Source organism: Camellia sinensis, chromosome 12, assembly GCF_055761805.1.
Source record: "Camellia sinensis isolate YWXY chromosome 12, ASM5576180v1, whole genome shotgun sequence".
Taxonomy (NCBI): Eukaryota; Viridiplantae; Streptophyta; class Magnoliopsida; order Ericales; family Theaceae; genus Camellia; species Camellia sinensis.
In genome coordinates, this window is record NC_138972.1 from 120872375 (window position 1) to 120893541 (window position 21167).

Consider the following 21167-nt stretch of genomic DNA (forward strand, 5'->3'; position numbering starts at 1 on the left):
AACTCGCTCGAGCGAAGAAAAGCTCGCTCGAGCCAAAAACCTCTGCTCTCAGGCCTGACTACAAAACGCAATCATCGCTCGAGCGAATAAACCCTGGCTTGAGCGACGGACCAAAACAAAGAGCTCGCTCGAGCAAAGAACTTCTCGCTCGAGCGAAGGGTCAAAATTCTGGGCAGCAACTCATTGCTCCCAAGCTCAACCAACCTGCTACAACCTGCCCATTGCATCACCCAACTCAAAAATAAGAAATTAAAGGACGGTAACAATCATAATACAATGACAGGAGCTACGGAACCTAAGTCCGAATACAATAATCAAATGGGAAAAGACCGGGGTCGCTATAACTACTGCCGGCGAGTGAGGAAGAGAAGAGATGAGAGGCGAGCGTTTAGAGATGGAGGTGCAAGAAGAAAGTGAAGAAAATGTGTGTATCTTTGCAAAGTTGTTTTTTTTTTGGAATTGGAGAGGCGAAATAGACAGCTTTGCAAAGTTGTCTCCCAAATGATATTGCCCTCAAAATCGCCTCCTCCCTTCAAGTTTCTTCCCTGCAAATTGTTTTTTTTGTTTTTATTGTTATTTGAATGTGATGATTTTGTTTATTTTTTGTTTATTCTTTTTTCTTTTTTGGAATTTCAAGCTATCAGATGTGTAGTCGTTGGGTAGTTGCTCGTGGTTTTGGCGCGCGCTGTGTGGGTCAGATTGTGTGTGGGAGAGTCTGTATAGAGACAGATGGCCAGCCCTTGATTTGGGCAGAGACTCTTCTTCAGCTCCACAGATCAAAAACCATCAGCTTGACCCACAAATTCAGTCCTCCTCTATGGTTCTCTCTCTCTCTCTCTCTCTCTCTCTCTCTCTCTCTCTCTCTCATATTCAGTTCATTATCTTGTTTGCTCTTTTTTTTTTCTTTTTTTTTTTGGGTTCAGTTTCTTGTTTCAATTATTTGATTTTGGGAATTTTGTGTTATGTGCTTGAATGAAGTGATTATTAATAGTGCAACATAATTTAATTTATTTGGGTTTGTTACTCTGTCTATTGTTTTTTAGCTGGGTTTGAACTTTGAAGTCTTTATGAGGACTAAGGTCTTTATCCGCTACTCTTCTAGGATTAAAAGCCTCGAAGGCTTTCTTTTTAGATTTCACTAATTCTATTTTCAATGCTCCTATGCTCTTTTTTGATTCCACCCCAGTTGGACGAATTTTGACCCGAGTAAGATTTTATTCTTCTTCAATCAATTCTAAAGTAACCATAGTATTTATGTATCGTAGTGAAGTGTAATGTATTGCATAGCTAGTTACTGATATGCACTTTTATATACATGCTTGTTATATGTAGGCTTCATCAGATTTATGTGTGGTGGATTTCGACATACCTTTCTCATTTGCCTTTGTGGTTGCTCCTTTAATTGAATCGGTAGCAATCATTGGCATTATGGCGTCAGTCATGTGGCAAGTTCTCTTTGTAGCATTCTTTGCTATAGTGGCTTCAAAATATGTTCAGGTGAGTTTCATTTTCCAACTTAATAGTAATATTTTTCTTATTTTCATTGATGAAAGGAAAATTTTAATTAAGAAAATTCTTTGACTCAAGGGATATTATCAAGCCTCTGCAAGGGAACTAATGAGAATCAATGGAACAACAAAAGCACCTGTCATGAATTGTGCAGCCGAGACCTCACTTGGAGTGGTAACTATAAGAGCATTTAACATGGCAAACAGGTTCTTCCAAAACTACCTAAAGCTTGTAGACAATGATGCAAAACTTTTCTTTTACTCCAATGCAACCATGGAGTGGTTAATTTTGAGAGTAGAAGCACTTCAAAATCTGACTTTATTCACTGCTGTTTTTCTCTTGGTTTTACTTCCCAAGGGTTATGTTGATCCAGGTATATCCATGGTTCAGTGGAATAATTCATTTATAGCTTAGAAATTTTCTTTTAGATTCGTAAAACATGTCTTTTTTGTAGGGCTTGTTGGACTTTCTCTTATGCTTTGGCTTTGACAAGCACCCAAGTGTTCATGATTCGATGGTATAGCAGCTTGGCTAATTATATTATTTCAGTGGAACGAATCAAATAGTTCATGCACATACCTCCAAAGCCTCCAGCAATTGTGGAAGATAGAAGGCCACCATCTTCATAGCCTTCTAAAGGGAGGATGGACTTACATGATCTAAGGGTAAGGGAACTTATTATTAATCCCACTACATATGGAAGGTAAAGATAATCAATTTTACCACTTCATCACACTCCTCATAGTATATGATGAAGTGCCATGGCGGTTATCGATTTTCATAATGTAAAAGCAATCTTATGTTAGTAAACATATGACAAATCAAATTAATTCTTGATTGCAGGCTCTAGAAAAGTGTCAACTCAAGACTACCATCAACAGTCTTCCAAGTTTGCTAGATTCTTCTGGTGAATTGAACTCCGAAACATGGAAGCAACTTCATTGAAATGCATATTATGATGCAATTTAAAACATGAAAGATTTAGATAAAGTCATTATTCAGTGAAGTTGCACTCCATAGTCCATACATAACCTTATATTTATAAACAAAGCATAAATTTTTTTCTTTCTTCTTGTTCAAACAGTGAGTGATGAAGGTGAAAATTGGAGCGTGGGGCAACGCCAACTCTTCTGTCTCGGAAGAGTCTTGCTAAGAAGAAACAAATTTCTAGTTTTGGATGAAGCAACAGCTTCAATTGATTCTACCACTGATACCATTCTACAAAGGATAATTAGGGAAGAATTCTCAAATTGCACAGTGATAACTGTAGCTCATAGAGTTCCAACTGTCATAGACAGTGACATGGTCATGGTCCTTTCTTTTGATATGCTTCTATTCCACCCAATAGCTTTTGAGTATTATCTTCTTATTTTTAAATGTTTTGGTAAACACCCCTTGCTCCAATAAAAAAAGATCAATTATAATAATTTGAGGATAATTTTATGATACACTGTTTGAAAAAAATTAGGTAAAACTTTCACTAAAGACCCAAAAAAAAAAAAAACTTAAAAAGTCTAAAAAATGGGCTTATTTTTGTCTTTTGTATACTTTGTAAAAATGTTTTCCACTTTTTTTTTTTTTAAAAAAAAAAAAAAAATTCTAGGATTGTTTAGTCCATATGAACCTTTTATTTTTATTTTTATTTTTTAAATTAAAAACTGACTTAAAGGTTAAAAGAATTAACTAAAGACAAAAATAAATCAATTTATATGTACTGTGTAAGTCTTCCATTATGTTGAATTGGGTTTTAGCACTTGTTTCATTGGGTAAGACCCAATTTTTTTTAATGGCATTGTTAAGATATTCTAGACTGATGGGTTTAACTTCAAATTCAAATTGCGTGATTGTTGTAAATGTAACAGGTCATCAAAGAAGAGAGTAAGTGTTGTTTCCATAAGCAATGATGGTCTATTTGTTTGTTTTGCTGACAAATTTGGGGTTGTTTGGGTTGTGGATTTGGATGGATTACATGAAAATCAAGCTTCACCCAGTAAGAAGAAGGCAGTGACAATTCTTGCCCACTACTGTAGCATCATTACTAGCCTGGTTTGTCATTTGTTATCTTTGTATCTTTTCTCTTCTTCATTGCTCTGTTCTATATATAAGCATTTGTTAATGCCTACCTATTTCCATCATAATTATATCAAAAAATAGATCATAACATTAATAATACATCTAAGACTTGGCAATGCAGATTTATGCTTAGCAATTATGGGTAATTTGTTTCAGTATATTATCATAGACATTTCTATCATTCAAAGTTTTTTTTATTTTTTTTATTATTGTGAATCAGTGGTCATTTCTCCCATTAATGATAGAAAAAAAATGGGATGGATATTATTCTAAACAGTTGTATCTTCTTACAGGAATACTCACCAGATGGACGATTCATTGTTCGTGCTGATCGGGATTTTAAAATTCGTGTAACTCATTTTCCTTCCCATTGAAATAAATAATTATTTAGTCAATTCCATTTTATTTCTTTATCCAATAATGTTAATCTTATGACAGGTTACTGTGTTTCTCAAGAAGCCTTTGGATGGACCTCATGAGATACAAAGTTTTTGCCTTAGGCATACCGAGTGAGTGATTTTTTTTGTTATCACATGTTTATATTACATCAGTGGTAAGAGAAAACAAAGTTGACAGCAGACAGGAATTGGGGTTTTGGCTTATGTCTCTGAGAATTTTGCTGCTTGAGCTAAAAATAAATATTTTTTTTTGGAAAAGTTATTAACATAGTGACATTGAGAATCTGATTGTAGCGTCTTTCTGACATAATGGTCGAGATTAACTTAATACATTTTGTTATAACAGATGGATGTTTTTTGGCTGATGTTTATTTAACTTCACTCAATGCTTGTCAATTATAAGGTTTTGAACTAGATAGCTTTTGAACTACATATTTATTAATATTCTACATAGATAGCTTTTGCTGGAAAAATTGAGTATCTTATCTTATCTGTTTCACTAATTGATTTGTGTGTCTTTCTCTTTGTTGAATTTCAATATCTGTGGTTCTACTCACACAGCAATGATTACCTTGAAATATGTCATTGTCACAAGGCAATATATGAGATTCCCTCTGTCAAAGAAGGCCCTGCTCAGTGGATACCAGTATCAAAACTAAACTTGTGCTCTTTTTTTTTTTCTGTCTAAAGGAGGGGAAAAAATAGAAAAATAAGCTTTCTCCACTGTTTTTTAGCTTGTCTAACAATTATTTGATTTAGGTCCTGCGAAAAATATGCTAGTATTTAGTTTTGTCACCTCATGATCCTAAGCAGTCAAGCCTTCTTAATTCCACATTGGAGGATAAAGATCCAATAGTAAATTCCTAATTTTAGGTATGTCTATCAATTAATCTAAAACCAATAGTAATGACCAAAAAAAAAATAATAGAGAGCATAGTTTTGTTCTGTTAACACTATTGGATGCTTGCCCTTCTGTTCTGTCATAGGTTGCTCTTGAAACAGCTTGTTACAATGGAGGTTATTCAGTGGATGACTTTATGGCATACATTCAAGGATGAATTTGAGAATGAAAAGAACATGCTTGGTGGTTCTTTAGGTAACAAGCAGCTGAAGATTTGAGACAGAGAGTAATAAAACATGTAATCTTCCACTCATGTTCAATTATATATTTCAATTATATGCTGCAATGGTTCATCTACAAGACATTATTGTTTCTTGTAGAACATCCTTGTTGTCTCAAAGTATTACTGAAGGATTACCTTGGCGAGACTTGCTGAGCTGCTTTGTCTCATTGTTTAGGTATGCCAATACTTAATTGTGGTTTAGTCATCATCAAATGTTTGTAATGTAATCATATAAATTTTTGCCATATGGTTAATTTTTTTTTATGAGAATACTTCATTTTGGATGTTTTTCTAGATTCTAACTTTTCTTATTTTATTTGTAGGTGACTTCCAAAAACGATCAAGCACAAGGCTGATGCTTCAAAATCATATATATTCCTTCATGTTTTAGAATTTTTTTTGGATTCCTTCATTGATTTTCCTTTTAATTTTTGTTCAATTACTTACTGGTTTTCAATGGATGGATGTTTAAAACTTGTCTCAATTAATGTTTTGAATGGAATGATTGTAAAGTTTGGGATTGAGCAGGAAAATATGATGAATTTTAATGTTATATTTAGGTTGGGTTGAATAAATTTTGTTCAATATTGGATTGAATGTTTATAAACAAAAATTGATTGTTTAAAAAAAAAAAAAAAAAGAGATTCAGCGACTAACTAATTAGTCGTTGATTGTTTAATGTCTTTTGGCGACAAAATATTTGGTTGAGAAAAGTTTTGGCGACTAAATAATTGGTCGCCAAATTCTATACTTTTGCGACTGAAATCATTGGTCGGCAATTCCTCAACTTTTGGAGACGAAAATAGTTGGTCGCCAATTTTTTGCTTTTGGCGACAAACATATTTTGTTGGGAAAATATCACTTTTTGCGACCAAAGTGTTTTAGCGACTAAATGAATTAGTCGTAGTAATGATATATTTAGCGACCAAAAATTTAGTCAGCAAATTTTACTTTTTCCCAACTAACAAAAGTTTTGGTCGCCAACTACTTTTGCCGACCCTCAATTGGCGACCAAAGTGGCGACCAAAAAAATTGGTTGCGAATGACTTTTGCCGACTAAAAATGGACTTTTGCCGACCAAATTTTTAGTCGGCAAAAGTGTAATTTTTTTTGTAGTCAATATTGCCGACCAATCTTTTGGTCGTGGAATGTGACAATTTGCGACCAAATTAGTTGGTCGTGGAAATGGGCAACAAATGCCGACCAAACTATTTGGTCGTTGAATGTGCGAATTGGCGACTAACATGTTTGGTTGGGAAAATATGACTTTTTGCGACTAAAGTGTTTTAGCTATTAAATGGATTAGTCGCAGTAATTATATATTTAGCGACCAAAAATTTAGTCGGCAAATATAACTTTTTTGCGACTAAAAAATTTTTTAGTCGCTAATTACTTTCCGCGACCCTCAATTGGCGACCAAAGTGGCGACCAAAAAAATTAGTCACGGATAACTTTTGCCGACTAAAAATGGACTTTTGCCGACCAAATTTTTAGTCGGCAAAAGTGTGAATTCTTGTAGTGTCTCCCTTAGAAGTTAAACCCAAATGAAAGCACTAAAACTGAAACCATACGAATATACATAAATGTGCCACTGGTTTTCCATACATAATGCCTAAACAAAGCCCCGTTACAAAGAAGGAATGAGATAACATTACCATCAATCAACCTGTTCTTTAGAGAGCCCTTTTTCTTAATGACTATTATTCAAGGGTATATGAATGGATGCTCAATAAACTTTGGTTTCAGTTTTTTTTTTCCTTCTTTTCTTTCTTTAGATACTGTTGTTGTCATTCTTAATATTGCATGCATTTACATTGTTACTATTAAAATCAAACACAAACAACAGACAACAATAGTCAATACTTTTTTTCATAAGTTAAAGATAATGTATTTTTTCAACAACATCATTGCTATTTCGATCTTTCAAATGATAAGCAGCAACCAAAAAGCCACAATCAGAAACAGAAAAGCAAAATAAAGCTTAGGTTCACATATATATATATATATATATGTATATATTAGCAACAAAACAAAGATCAAGATCGAGCATAAGGTACTTTATCAAAACAAACAAACGAGAGAGAGAGAGAGAGGGAATGTTTATCACGGACGAGAGACCTCAAAAACGATCCAAAAGAAAACAGAAAAGAAGAAGCGATCCAAGAGTATGAGAGATTGAAGCAAAATTGAGTTACCAGAAAAGGTGAAACATATGGGATAATTCTACACGTCAAGAATGATTAGAGAACAATAAAAGTCATTTGTTAGGAGTTGTAACCATTAGAATCTGTATTGGGCTTATTTCCAAGGCAATCACATTTCAAAGGCCCATAGTCTTTCTACAACAGTCATATGTCTTTGTCATGAAATAGGCTTTAAGTCCATTTAAATTCTCTAACGAACAGCATCAAAGTCTAATACCCAGGCCCTGAGCTGAGTCGGCTAAATAGGGCTCCCTAGCCCATGAACCTAGCTTCTTGCTCTGGCACACAAATTACAATAGATATCATGGTTCTATTAGGTGGCGACACATTGTTATGTAGTAGGAAAAAAAAAAAAATCCATTCTAAATATATAGTTTTTTTATATTAAAATTTAATTTGTGTACTTTTTTTTAAAAGTGATTTAACCATTAAATTACTTAGTTAAATATCGCAATTTTATAAAGGCCAAGAATGAGAAAAACTCATTTTACTAGTAATATATAAGTTTCAAATCTTAAAAATAAACAAAAAAAACAAAAATACTTATTTATCAAAAAAATAAAACTACATTGATCACATTTGCCTCTGTTTGTTGCTATGCTTTCATTCATATCAACTAATTAAGCAAGTTGAGGTCGTTAATTTTAGGATTAGTTGAAGTGCATCTAAACTGACCAAACACTCGGTTAAAAAAAAAAAAAAAAAAAAAAAAAAAAACTGATTAAGCAAGTTGGCTTTAATTAAAGGTGTAGTGATAATCAAAGCTGGTGTTGTTGATGTAACCTTCTTCACCACCATCATAATATAGCATGGTGTCTACTGATCCCCAACCACCACCACCACCAGCAGCTAACCGGGAGGCTTTTCTATACTCCATAGTTTCTTCTTCTTCTTCTTCTTCTTCTTCAGCATCATCAAACATGTCCTGTTCACAACAAGCATTATTCCTATCCGATGTCAGTCCAGTGCCCCCGAAACAACCTCCCCAATCAGTTAAACTCGAAATATTGAGCCAGATATTCGCCAACACATGATCACTATCACAATCAGTGAAAACTGATTGTTTCTCCAAGAATTGTTGCTGCGATGATGAAGCGATCATCCATGTCTCTGTTGCAGAGGAGTCATGAATGGAGGTAGGCTCGGCCATGGAACTTAATGCGTCTGATTCGGCTTGGATTTGATCCGCCAATCTGGGCAGCAAAAAGTTTCGAATCGTGTCTCTGAACTCATTACTGTTTACGTCGCAATTGAGTTGCTTTGCTTGCTTCTGAATTCTTGTTCTCCAATAGTTCTTTATCTCATTGTCTGTCCTTCCCGGTAACTGCTGAGCTATCTTCGACCACCTTCCAACATGTCAATAAAAAAAAACTAATAAAGACAAAGAGAAATGTTAGGGATCATGAAAATTTTTTCATGAAAATGATCATGAAAAATCTGTGACCCTTAGATTACTTTGATTAGTGTGTTGTGATTTATTTTAAGTGTAATCCAAAGGTCACACATCTTTCATGATCATTTTCATGAAAGACTTTTCATGATACCTAGCATTACTGTAAAGACAAATTACAGTGATTTTTATATATGTATAATTTTCTCAAAAATATATAAATATGAATACCGATTTCCCCAACGCAAGTGGAGGTGGAGAATGAGAAACTGTTCTTGAAGGGTGAGGTTTCCGCGTCTGACATCGGGACGTAAGTAGTTCAACCACCTTAATCTGCAGCTTTTTCCTGTTCGATTCAGACCTGTTTTTGCTTTAGAAGTTACTGAAATAAACATATATAGGCAGATGGAAGGGAAGTGAAGTAAAAATGATATTTTCATCGGCTAATATAAACTGCATGACTGATACTGATACGTATTTTGATACTGTTATTTAAAATTATGATGACGGGGATAATACCTGCACATTGAGCGACAGAGTTCCAAGGGCCTTCACCGTAGATGGTAATATAATTGACGAGCGTCGAGTCCTCTTCTTCAATCCATGGACCTTTTCTAATAAACTCCATTATATATATCACTTCTTCACTCAGAGAGAGAGAGAGAGAGAGAGAGATAGAGGTAGGGGGTTATGGAGTTTTAGAGAAGACTGGTTGGTTCGAGTAGCACGTTGTGGAATTTTATAGTCGGAGAGGACGTACAATTTCTGTGAACTATGGATGGTACGTATATGGGAGTCTATTATTTCCAAAAATAATATTCTTCAACGGAGATGATATATAAGTACATTTTTTTAGATTCGGTAATATTTTAAGAAGTTGATTGATTAATAATTAGAGAATTTTTAACCATTAACATATCAAAAAGTGTAAAACCCATATCAAAACGTTAAATATTTTATTTTTTCTCTACTTTTTTGCACATATTTTCATAAAAAATCAAAAATTTATTCTAAACATATTAGTTTTTTTCACCTCATATTTTAGCTAAAAAATAAAAAAATAATTAAAATAGTATGTTCCCAAACGAGACCTGAATTTAAAAAGTGAGTCTAATTTTTGAATACGAAGAATATTTTTCATTGCCGGGAACTATTTTTGATGAAATTTGAATATGAATGAGATTATTAATAGGTTTGTAAGGATAAATAAAGATTACATGGGACAAAGAATTATATGTTGAGATTATTGAGATAAGTTATCTTATAAGAAAGTATTAAATAGAGGAAGTTATTATGCTTGGTGAGGATGAGATAGAAAAATAAAATAATTTTTTACAATTGGATGAAGGAGATAAATAATTTGGAGATATGCCTAATCCCTTAATGCTACAATTTCAATTAACATTATTTATTCCCCATTTAATCCTTCACACTAAAATTAAAATTATTGCTAAACAAAAATCACTAAAAAATATATCAGACCCAATGTTCCTCCTCATCCCTTATCCCCTTCCTTACAGCAACTCAAATGATGAAAGTCAAGAAGGCTTCGTCAACACAATTATTTGACTTGTTACAATTTAATGAAGTCATTTATTGCAATATCACAATGATTATTATGTTATTTTGGTACGGTCAATACTCATTTTAAATTTTGATCATTGAATTTTCTCTTCAAAAAATCTTGAGATCGTGATCGTCCTAGTGATGAGGTAAATTGGTGCCGAATTCGGCACAAATCACAAGATTTGGCTTTGTCAAAATTTGATAGTTTTTATTTTTATTTTGTATGAAGACGTAATTAAAAATGAATTTGGTTTAAGAAGTTAATACCTTATTAGAGTTGCTCTTATCTCATGATGATATAAAGAGTTTGTTTGGAATAATTTAAATAAGCTACTTATAATTTTTTTTTTAATCCTTAAAGCGTTTGCCAAGTTATTTGATACTAATTTTACTTATAACTTATTATGTAGATAAAAATAATTTAAATAAATTATCTAAAAATTATGAGAGAAATATTTTTAATTTTTATTTTTAATTATGAATTTTTAACTTATTATAAGTTACTATAATTTTTAACTAGTGTTTGATTATGTAATCAAGTTATGTTCTTTACCTCTTTTTTTTTTTCTTCTTAAAGTTATCTTCTATCCTCAATGGGCAAGCTCATGATACTTTTGACAAGAAGACTATGGTCTTGTTTGGTTTGTTTTTCTAAAAAAAATTTGGAAAAAATTCTCTACAAAATTTTTTTTAAGAGTAATTAAACTAAACAAATTTTTCTAAAAAAAATTTCAAAATTTTGTTTGGTTACCTACTTTTCAAAATCACTCTCTCTCTCATACACATCAAAGCAATCATTTTTTTTAAAACTCTCGCCCCAAAATAATTTTTCAAAACCATTTCTGAAAAAAGACAAACCAAACAAGTTTTCGTACTTTTTATTTCAAAAACTACTCTACAAGGGGTTGGATTGTTATAACTGTAGGTCTCAACCATAACTTGTTTTGTTATAATTTAGGAGGGGAGAGTAATAGTTCAAAGGGCTTAATAATCCTCTCAACCATAACTTGTTTTGTTATAATTTAGGAGGGGAGAGTAATAGTTCAAAGGGCTTAATAATCCTCCTCAATAGAGGGATTAACTTGACTGAATTTTGGATGAGATTAAGAAAATAATAAGTGGATTGACCCTATTTTATATAAAAAATTTGTTTATTTTTATTTTTTGCCAAGTGCACTTGTTTGTTTTAGTTTTTTTAATATAGAAATAATTTTTTTATTTATTTCATATAAAAATAATTGCACAATCCCATCACTAATCATCTCTCACACTATCATTGTAACAAATACACTTTTATTTAATTTACTCACTAACAATTCCCATATTAATAATCTCTTCACTAACCCTCTTTTCACTAACAATCACATCCGAATTAATCTACCAAACAAACGTGACCGAAGTTTTAACCGTTTTAGGATTGTTGTCATTCAAGTAATTGGAGTCAACGGTTTCATTTGGAAAGTCGGTTGATTTTTTTATTTTTTTAATTTTTTAGCTATTTTAGGTTAAGGTTAAAAAGTTCGTTTAGGTTAGACTTTTTGACTTTTATGTGAGAAAAAATGAAATGATTATTATTTAAATGTAACATTTTATTTTATTAACTTTTTAGTCTATTTTAAATCATGCCAACCAAGGGCAACGAGTCCCATAAAGTTTGGATAGCTCTTTGGTTGGTAATTGTATTTTTAAATATTTTTTGGGTAAATCATAAATGCACTTCTTAAAATTTGTTTAAAATACGATTTTGATTCTAAAAATTACATCTTACCTCTTAAAGTTTTTAATTTCATAATACATGACCTTTTTATTTATGAATCATCAAGTCAATTAACAGTTTTTAATGATGTTAAAAATTTATTTTAATTAGTAATTCAAGTAATTTTATCATTTTATATAAGAGCAGTTAGAAAATTTTAATTTTTAATTAATTTTGCTAAATGTAAAATTCTAATAGGGGGATATGTGTAATTTTTTAAACTATATGGAGTAGTTTGTATTTTAAACAAGTCTCAGAGGGTGTGCTTATAATTTACTCTCTCTTCTTTTTTGTATTTTTTTTTTGTTAGCTTTCTTTGTTTTTAGTGAGTTTTAAAAGAATTTTTTTTTTTAAAATTAAATTCTATTAAATTATATATATTTTAAAATTTACTATAAAAAATTCAAATAAAATAAAATAAAATGTGATATTTTGAATCTCTCCCAAATCGATCAAAAAACGATTAATTTGATTTCTCACTCCAAATTGGGAACTGGACCAAAAAGACAAAACATAAAAGAATCTCTCTCTTTTAACATACCCGAGCTTTACATATATTTATTTATTTACTATAAAAAATAAAACAATTCCACATCAAGCATTTTGCTTCTACTGGAAATTAATTCAATCAATTGAAGTAGTAATAGAGTAGCATATGGATATATCCCATTTAATTTTTGTTAAGAGCAAAACACAAATTTAAACCAAGGGCTTAAAATTATTAACCCCGTATATCATTCAGTATAATCACCAACATCCTATTTACTTAGAGGGTTGCTATGTGTCCCTACCTTTCTTCTTAGGATCTCTCACTTCTTTTAACTCGTACTACTAAAATTACTCAATTCCTCATTTTTCTTTGGACCCCTACCATAATTTCAAATATACCCCTAACCCTTATTTTCTCCATTTCCTCTATTTACAAACTCTCATTGCCGCTGGCACCCCTCTCCGGCAGTGCCACTCCTTTCCTACCACCGCCATTCTTTTCTCCACCCTCTTCCTATCGCTCCAGCCCTTTCTCATTCCTCCGTCTTTATCTTCTTCACACACACACACACACACACACACACACACACTCTCTCTCTCTCTCTCTCTCTCTCTATCCCTCTCACTTACATATGTAGGTAGCTAGGATTGGAGATCTCAACGAAGACCTCTATGTTTGAGATCGTAGATCGCGACAGCGGCAGCGGCTAGGTTTGAGATCTCAAATCGTGACAATGACTGAGGCGACTAGGGTTTGAGGAAAAAGAGGTCACCTCCTCTCTCTCTCTCTCTCTCTTCCTCACGGTGGCTAGAGTTTCATGAAGAAGTTGTGGTTGACAGTCTGGGTTGTAGTAGTGGCGAAATCACCTAGAATAGAAGTAGAGGTCGCCTCTATCACAGTTGATGGTGGTGGTAGGCAGTGATAGAATTAGGGTTAGGGTTTCAAGAAAAGAAGAGAATGGAAGGAAGAAGAAGAAAGAAGGTTATTGGTGAGGATGAAGAAAAAAGTGGTGGCTGCCGGCGGGAGTGAAAGTGGTGATGGGTTGGATGCCAGAAGGTGTTGACGGAAGTGGAAGTAATAGTGGAATTAGGGTTAGGGTTAGACTTGGGAGTATAGGGATGAGGACAAAATTGAAATTTGATGTTAGGAAAAAATTGTAATAACATAAATGAGGGGTCCAAAGAAAAAAGTTAGGCATTTAGCAACCCTCTTTACTTATTATTAACCTATAGGCTCGATTTGTTTTGAGTGATGAATAATACGATTGGATTAGTAATGAGTGGGTCCGCAAAAAATCATATTTATTTTTGAAATGTGCCATGGGATTAAGAGTCCCATGGGATTATGAAACCCTTCCACAGAGATCATGTTTGTTTGGACAGACTGGATAAAGAGGGATTGTAATCTATCAGACTATTAATCATGAGATATATAGTTCCTGAACTATTTAGTTAGAAAAAATATGTATCTCGTATTTGTTTTTATCATGAGATTAGATATTTGAAAATGACTATTCTATTGAATTTAATGTTTGATTAAAATATTATGAAGAAAGATAAATGCTTAATAGACTATTTTACCCTTTTCAATTATTTATTAAGTAATAGCAATACTAAATGTGTCTTTAATATTTTAATTGTTTTTATGTAGATTAAATAAAAAATTATTTTGTTTTATTTTATTTTTTTTAAAATTAAATAAATAAAACATCAATAAAAAATTTATGTTATTTTTAAAATAAAATTTTAAATATTTTTTTAAAATATTAAATAATCGTTTAAATAAAAAAAATCAATAAAAATTAAATAATGAAATGAAACAAAATATCAACAAAAACTTAAAATAAAACATCAATAAAAAATCTATAAAAATTTGTTTAAAAAATTAAGTAAATAAACATCATTAAAAATTAAATTAAATTATTTTATTTTATTTTATTTTATTTCTTAATTGAGATTTTTATATTTTATTTTATTTTACTAAATACAATACATAATGAAATCAAATATTGGGAGGACAAATGTGTCATTTTACAACTCAGTCCCACGAGATTCCAATCCTACCATTTCTATTCTACATCCCTCTAGGGCACAATAGTCCAACATATATGAGATTGATAATCCGGTAAGACTCTTAATTTAGCCTATAAATTTTCACCAAATAATGGACTCCATAATAGATTGGACATGGAGTCAAATCCCTCCTCCAATGCTTCCAAACAAACATCCCCTAGCAATCCCATGGAGAGGTAGTATTGTAAAACGAATATTTTGCCCTTCATTTTATAAAACAACTAAGTTACCTTCTATATAACAAGGGTTTTTATGGAATTTTATGAATTTTACATTAAACTAATATTACTACAAAATGCACAAATAAACACAATTTAGGTTATATCTCCAACATCAAACTAGTAATCCCCTCTTATGTTCTTTCTTTTTTTTTTGTTTTTTTTGTTTTTCGGTGCATGTTGATGTAAAAAAGTAATTAATTTTTAATTTGAGTGGTGTCATATTGTTCAGTGAAAAAAGAAGGGGTAATTACCATTTAGTGGTAATTTATAAAAATAATTACATATTAATGAAAAAAATTATAATTATAATTTTAATATTTATAATATTTATTATTTTTTGTAATTATTTTCTCTAACATTCACTGTTAGTTAATTTTCTCAAAAAAGAAGGTGTAACTGTTGAGTAGTACGGTATGGAACTCCAAAATATAGTTGTGAAAGAGGGAATGGGTTATGCCACAAATGAAGATTGGACAATACCTATTTGTTTTATATTGTTAATTTTTTTTTTATTACCCTTTTATATCACTTTTTACATACATATATATGACTGATTTTTTATTTAAAATTTTATTTTCTAAAAGAAGAGAATTCATTGTTGACTTTTTCTTAAAAAATATTTATAAAGTAATATAATATTTTACCACCGAACTTGTAATATAAATTGGTGAGATAAAAAAAAATGACATATAATATTGCACATAAATAATGGACGCAGAAAGAGAAGATTAGAATTGCATCATCAAGATGAGGTAGGATGTTCTTCAATACATGATTGGATCGCTTGGGAATCAAAGGGATGGAATAAATCCATCTCACAAAAGCCTTTTTTTTTTTTCTTTTTTTCTTTTTTTTTTCAGTTATTAGCTAAATTACACTCACAACCCCTGAAGTTTAAGAAAATGTAATTAGTCCTATAAATTTGACGTAATTACACTGACTTTTCTCCAAAGAATTTAAAACTATGTAGATGGTGGATAGATACTGAAATAAATAAAGGTAAATATATATTTTAGTAGACAAAATATAATAACATATCTTTTCATCTATACGACTCACAAATCATTGATGAAAAAAAGTTTGCATTATGTAAATTAAAATTTTGAGAGAGACCGGTGTAATTATTAGCTTCAATTTAAAAAATTTTGAAAATAAATTCCATTTTTTTCTTTCTAATGTCATTCAATTTTGCATTCTTTTTTCACTCAATTTGAAATTTCTAAATGACAATGAAATTTCACTTTCTAAAAATAATGAACACAATAAAATTTTATTGTCTAAAAACTGTAAACATAGTGAAAATTTACTATGTTTGTATTTTTAGAATTTTGTATTCAACATTGGCCTTCTTTAATAGATCCAATAAAAGAAAGTGCCTTGGTTCTTGTTTATTTCCGATGTACCCAAAAAAATAAAATAAATAACACGCCCCTTTACCATATATAAATTTTGGATTGAAGTCTTTTATCGCAAGGTAATATTAGGTTGTATTCCTGCCACTTCTTTTGTGTTTCTTGAATTAGAGATGCTACTTGACGTTCTTGCATATACACCCAAAAAACAAAAATGGTAGTAAGGTCAATGCATTTTCTAGAATCCTAATTTATCCAATTTCTCCTTTTTTGTTTTTATTTTTTTACCTTGTAGTTTTGCCAACAAAAAGCAAAAAAGAATTCCTACCTAAGGTCATCAATGAGATACTAAGAGGTGTTTTCAGAAGTTGGTTAAAAGTTGATTTTTTTTGACTTTTTTTTTATCTTTTTGTGGATAAAAAATATGAGAGATGATGTAATCAAAAATGGATTAAAAACTAAAAATTAACTTTTAACTAACTTCTCGAAGTACCCTGAGTTGCCTTTCCATTGCTCCACTTTTCTAGACCAGAAAGAACGTACTAAAAACCTTGCTTTATTCTTTGTTTTTCAAAAGCTTATGTCAATTACTAGAAAGTTAATCCTCTTTCCACTCACACAACATAACATAATCCACTTTCCACTTTTCTTTTTTTGGTCAAAAACCCTACTTCCACTTCAAGCATTACTTTCTCAAAAAAAAAAAATAAAATAAAATAAATAAGAAGCATCATCTATACAATATTGTGGAGGGTAAAAATATTGACTCTGAGCCCAAAGAAATGGATGTATGGCCTAGAGCATTTAACCCAGCTAAAGCAACTCCAAGGTAAGGGCTAAGCCCAAGCCCTTGTTAAGTCTATCCAAAGAAGAGACAAAGTGGCGTGACCAACGGTTTGAATAAGATCGCTTTCTAGAAGGAAATCCGCAATATAAAAGGAGAGCCCTTGGATCCATTTGTAACCTACGATGGAGATCAGATTCGAAAGAAGATAGGGATGTAGGATCAATATATCCTGACAACATGATCGTCTGATGAGGAAGATCTGATGGACGAAGATGGAAATAAATATCCGAACTAATCCAAGCCATCCAAAATGAAACAAATCCAATGGTGACGAATCGAGATAGCTTGACCACTTGCCCGACCAAGGTCTAGGGGCATAAAGTACCGTTGCATCAAGACAGTCATCCAACGGCCCAAATACAAGGTATTGACACTATAAAAGGGAGGACCAGAAATAACACAAGGAGGCAAGTAAAAAACAAACAGTATAATTAGTCTTCCTTTTCAATATAATATGTCCAAACACTATTCTAACTTGACCGTTAGAGGGTCCTCCCAACCAAATCCGGTCGGGAGTGTCACTGACGACCTTGTGTCTTTTTGCAAGGCATAGAAAGGAACAACTTATCTCATTTTTTTTTTTTTTTTGTGGAGAAAATTTCATCATTCCACAAATATATATATATATATATATATTTATAATTTTGTGCATAACTCTTTGATTAAATAAAACAAAAGGAAAGAAAACAGCTGAAAATGTATTCTGGGCATCTCTTTTTATATTGAGAGCATCAATTGTACTGATCATTGTACAAAAGCCCTCCTCAATTTGTTGCCAGCAACCACTAGATTAATGCCATTTGTCATCTGTTAATCTATTAAACTATGAGTAATGTTCAAAATTTCAAAAATTTTATTAAAATTTCTACCAAATGTCTTACATGGGTATGAGACCCACATAATGTGGGTTTCATATGAATCTCACCCCTATGTGAGACATTTGATAAAATTTTTATAGTTTAAAGCATTTTTGTTGAACTATATCCATTGAGAGCTTCTTTAAGTTTGGTCGCTAATTATATGGGTTTTACCGACTAAAAAAATTTTAGTAGCAAAAAATAAAGCTTTTTGGTGCAAAAAAAAATTTTAGTAGCCAAAAGTTTACAATTGGCGACTAAAATTTAGTCGCCAAAAGTGGTCATTTTTAGCGCGGGAGAACTAAAATCCTAAGGCGGGAATAAAATTTTTTGGTGACCAAAATTTTGGTAGCTGAAAGTGCATCTTCGGCGACCAAATCCGATTTGGTTGACAAAAGTTAAGTTTTTTAGCAACTAAAAAATAATTAGTAGCCAAAAGTGTAGAATTGGCAACTAAAAAATATTTTTAATCACCAAAAGTGGTTTTTTTATTTTTATTTTGGTAGTAAATAGTTTATTTTACATAAATTATGTTCAATAAAATAATTATGTTTATACATATACTTTTATATTAATATGGATGTATGTACTATATAAATAATATATGTTGCATATATAATCATGTGGTGCTATAGAGGTGTAGTGGGAAGAGTGTGGTGTATAAGGTTTATGGTGTGGAAGGTTGGCGGTTCGAGTCTCTACAAGAGCAGATCAAATTGTTCTACAACGAATTATCGTCATGAATGACACTTGATAGCGTCACGAATAGTGCCTACCATGACATTAAAGTGTCACTGAAAGGTTTTAGTCTTGATGGTGTAATGACACTTATAAGTGTCACTAACTCTTTTTTTAATGACGCTTGATAGTGCCACAAATAATATCTACCATGACATCAAAATGTCATTGAAAGTTTTCAGCCATGATGGTGCAGTGGCACTTGCAAGTATCTACCGTGGCACCGATAGAAGTGGCACTTGTTCAAAATGCCACAAGACCAAAAAATGTCATTAGAAGAATAGTTTTGTGGCACTTTCAAATGTCACTAAACTAAGAAAATGTTGTAGTGTGTGTTGTTATCCACTAAATGGAATTAATGTTGGGGAGAAAAAAAAATTATTCCACAGAAAATAAAGTTTGGGTCAAACCAAATAATATAATCTTAATTGGATAAATTACGTAAATGGTTCTTGAAATATATAATTAATTTTATTTTGATCCTTGATATTTAATTTGTATAAATTGCAATCCTAAATTTCACTTATTTAATCTGATGTAGTCCCTTTCTGTAATTTGTCTAAAGAACACATGTCAACTTCACATCAAAAATTGAAGGACATAAATGACTTTTTAACACATCTATTTATGTTAAATAATACCAATCAAATAGTCAAACATGATATGCATTTGGCTCTTCCAATAATAGAATTAAAGGTTTTGATGGTGTTTGTTTTGTAAATAATATATTTTTGATGTATCTCACGGTTAATTCAAGTAGAAAATGCGATAAATTCTTTTTAATGCCTTTCAAATGTTTGATGTTAGACTGATATAAGTATTTTTCATATATTTTACTTAGATGAGAGTTGGAGTAAGAGACTAAATTGAATTAATGAATGAAATTTAAGGATGCAATTGATACAAATTAAATATTAAAATACCAAAATGAAATAAGTCATATAGGTTGAAGTTTATTTGTATCATTTATGATTAATCTTATTCTTGATAAAAAAAAAAAAAAAAAAATTAAGTGCTTGGCGGAATCAATCCAAGGGCTAGTAATGAGTTTGGCTTTTTATTACGCATTAGGTGCTTTAATTGGGAAACACCCTTACTTACCCTTCGGTCAAAAAGGCTCACTAAATTAAAATTTATGTTAAAGATAGTGGCTTTGGTGGATTCCCAAAGCTGGGTAAAAATGAGAAGAAAAAAATAATAATGTTATATGTATTAATTAATGTATCAATTGATAATATAATATAATTTTAGAGATTTTTAGTATTTATAATTTGTATAATGAATGGGGTCAATAATAATATCATAACTAGTATTGATACACTAATTAGTACACTAATTGGTGCATGTAGCACCACCGAAAAAAAATAGTCTTTGGTTGTTTAGCTCTTTAGAACATTCCTTATCATGGTTAAAATTATAATAATATTAAAAATACATAATGATTCACAAAAAAATTTAATAAAATTTGAGATTTAATTTAGTTATGAAAGGTTTGTATTGAAAATAAATCTCAACTAATTATTACATTTTTTGTAATATATTTTGTCTTTTGATTTTGTGTTCTTAGCATTAATGTTAAAATTTATAATTATTTAATATTTGTATCCTAAGTCAAAATTTGGACTAAATATGGGATTATTTTATTTTAAAATTATTAAATTCAATTTTGTTCTTTTATAAAACATTACTACACTTGACTCCCTAAAAAATTTAATTAACATAATATTTAACTCATTTTAATCATACCCTTCAAGATGGGAACAAATTGTTGTATTCATTTTGAAAGACTTTTGTGACAAAGTATTAAGGGCGAATTACACTAACATTACCTATAGTTTAGTACTCATATCACTTTAATTTATGACTTTTTAATTGTGACAAATTTGATAATAAATTTTCAATCTTGTTCCAAATAAGAACAATTGAGAAGATATTATTGTTTAATTTTAAGGGCTAAGTCATCAATTTGATAAAATATAAACTAATTTAAAAAAATGTCCAAAAAATATTTTTGAATTTCTAAAAATTATTTTTACCCACCAAAGATAAAATTATGTAAAATTGATAAATCTTTTACGCATTTATTTATTTATTTTACCAAATTAATTTTTATTATGTGTTTAGATGATGATCATACAATGTGTGGTTGTTAGGCTTTTAATGCGTAATCAATATATTTAATATATGAAATGTTTTTAGTTTTGAATTTTTTGATTTAATAGATTGATTTAATAATGATATCAAAATTCTCGCCATATTTGAGTTTTGGAAAAATAGAATCTAATTTAATGAAAATAAAAACAACCATCCATCACATGATCATCATCCAAATACATAATAAAAATTAATTTTGTAAAAAAAATAAATGTGCAAAAAATTTATCAGTTTTACATAATTTTATCTTTGGTGGGTAGAAATAATTTTTTAAAATTCAAAAATATTTTTTGAACATTTATTTTTGTCAAATTAATTTATATTTATCAAATTAACGACTTTGCCCTTGAAGTTGAGTAATGGTATTTTTAATTGTTCTTATTTGGAATAAGATTCAAAATTCAGGTCAAATGTGT

At 30.7% G+C, this 21167-nt stretch overlaps 1 protein-coding gene across 1 annotated transcript; it reads right to left on the reverse strand.

Moving 5' to 3' along the window:
* Positions 1 to 8013: 8013 nt before the first annotated feature.
* Positions 8014 to 16350, reverse strand: LOC145804262 (transcription repressor MYB6-like). The gene is made up of 4 exons (XM_082897967.1): positions 16297 to 16350; positions 9218 to 9317; positions 8930 to 9059; positions 8014 to 8654 (listed from the first exon to the last, which is right to left on the reverse strand). Exons 1-4 carry the CDS (start codon positions 16348 to 16350, stop codon positions 8045 to 8047), a joined length of 894 nt encoding a protein of 297 aa, XP_082754093.1. The 3' UTR covers positions 8014 to 8044.
* Positions 16351 to 21167: the final 4817 nt, after the last annotated feature.

Bases quoted from the DNA above. Each gene is read 5' to 3' on its own strand.
- LOC145804262 (XM_082897967.1), bottom strand. From the start codon at position 16,350: ATGCAAGAACGTCAAGTAGCATCTCTAATTCAAGAAACACAAAAGAAG. The intron at 9,060-9,217 runs GTATTATCCCCG...AAGCAAAAACAG, and splicing joins CTCTGTCGCTCAATGTGCAG to GTCTGAATCGAACAGGAAAA. The intron at 8,655-8,929 runs GTATTCATATTT...ACATGTTGGAAG, and splicing joins CACTTGCGTTGGGGAAATCG to GTGGTCGAAGATAGCTCAGC.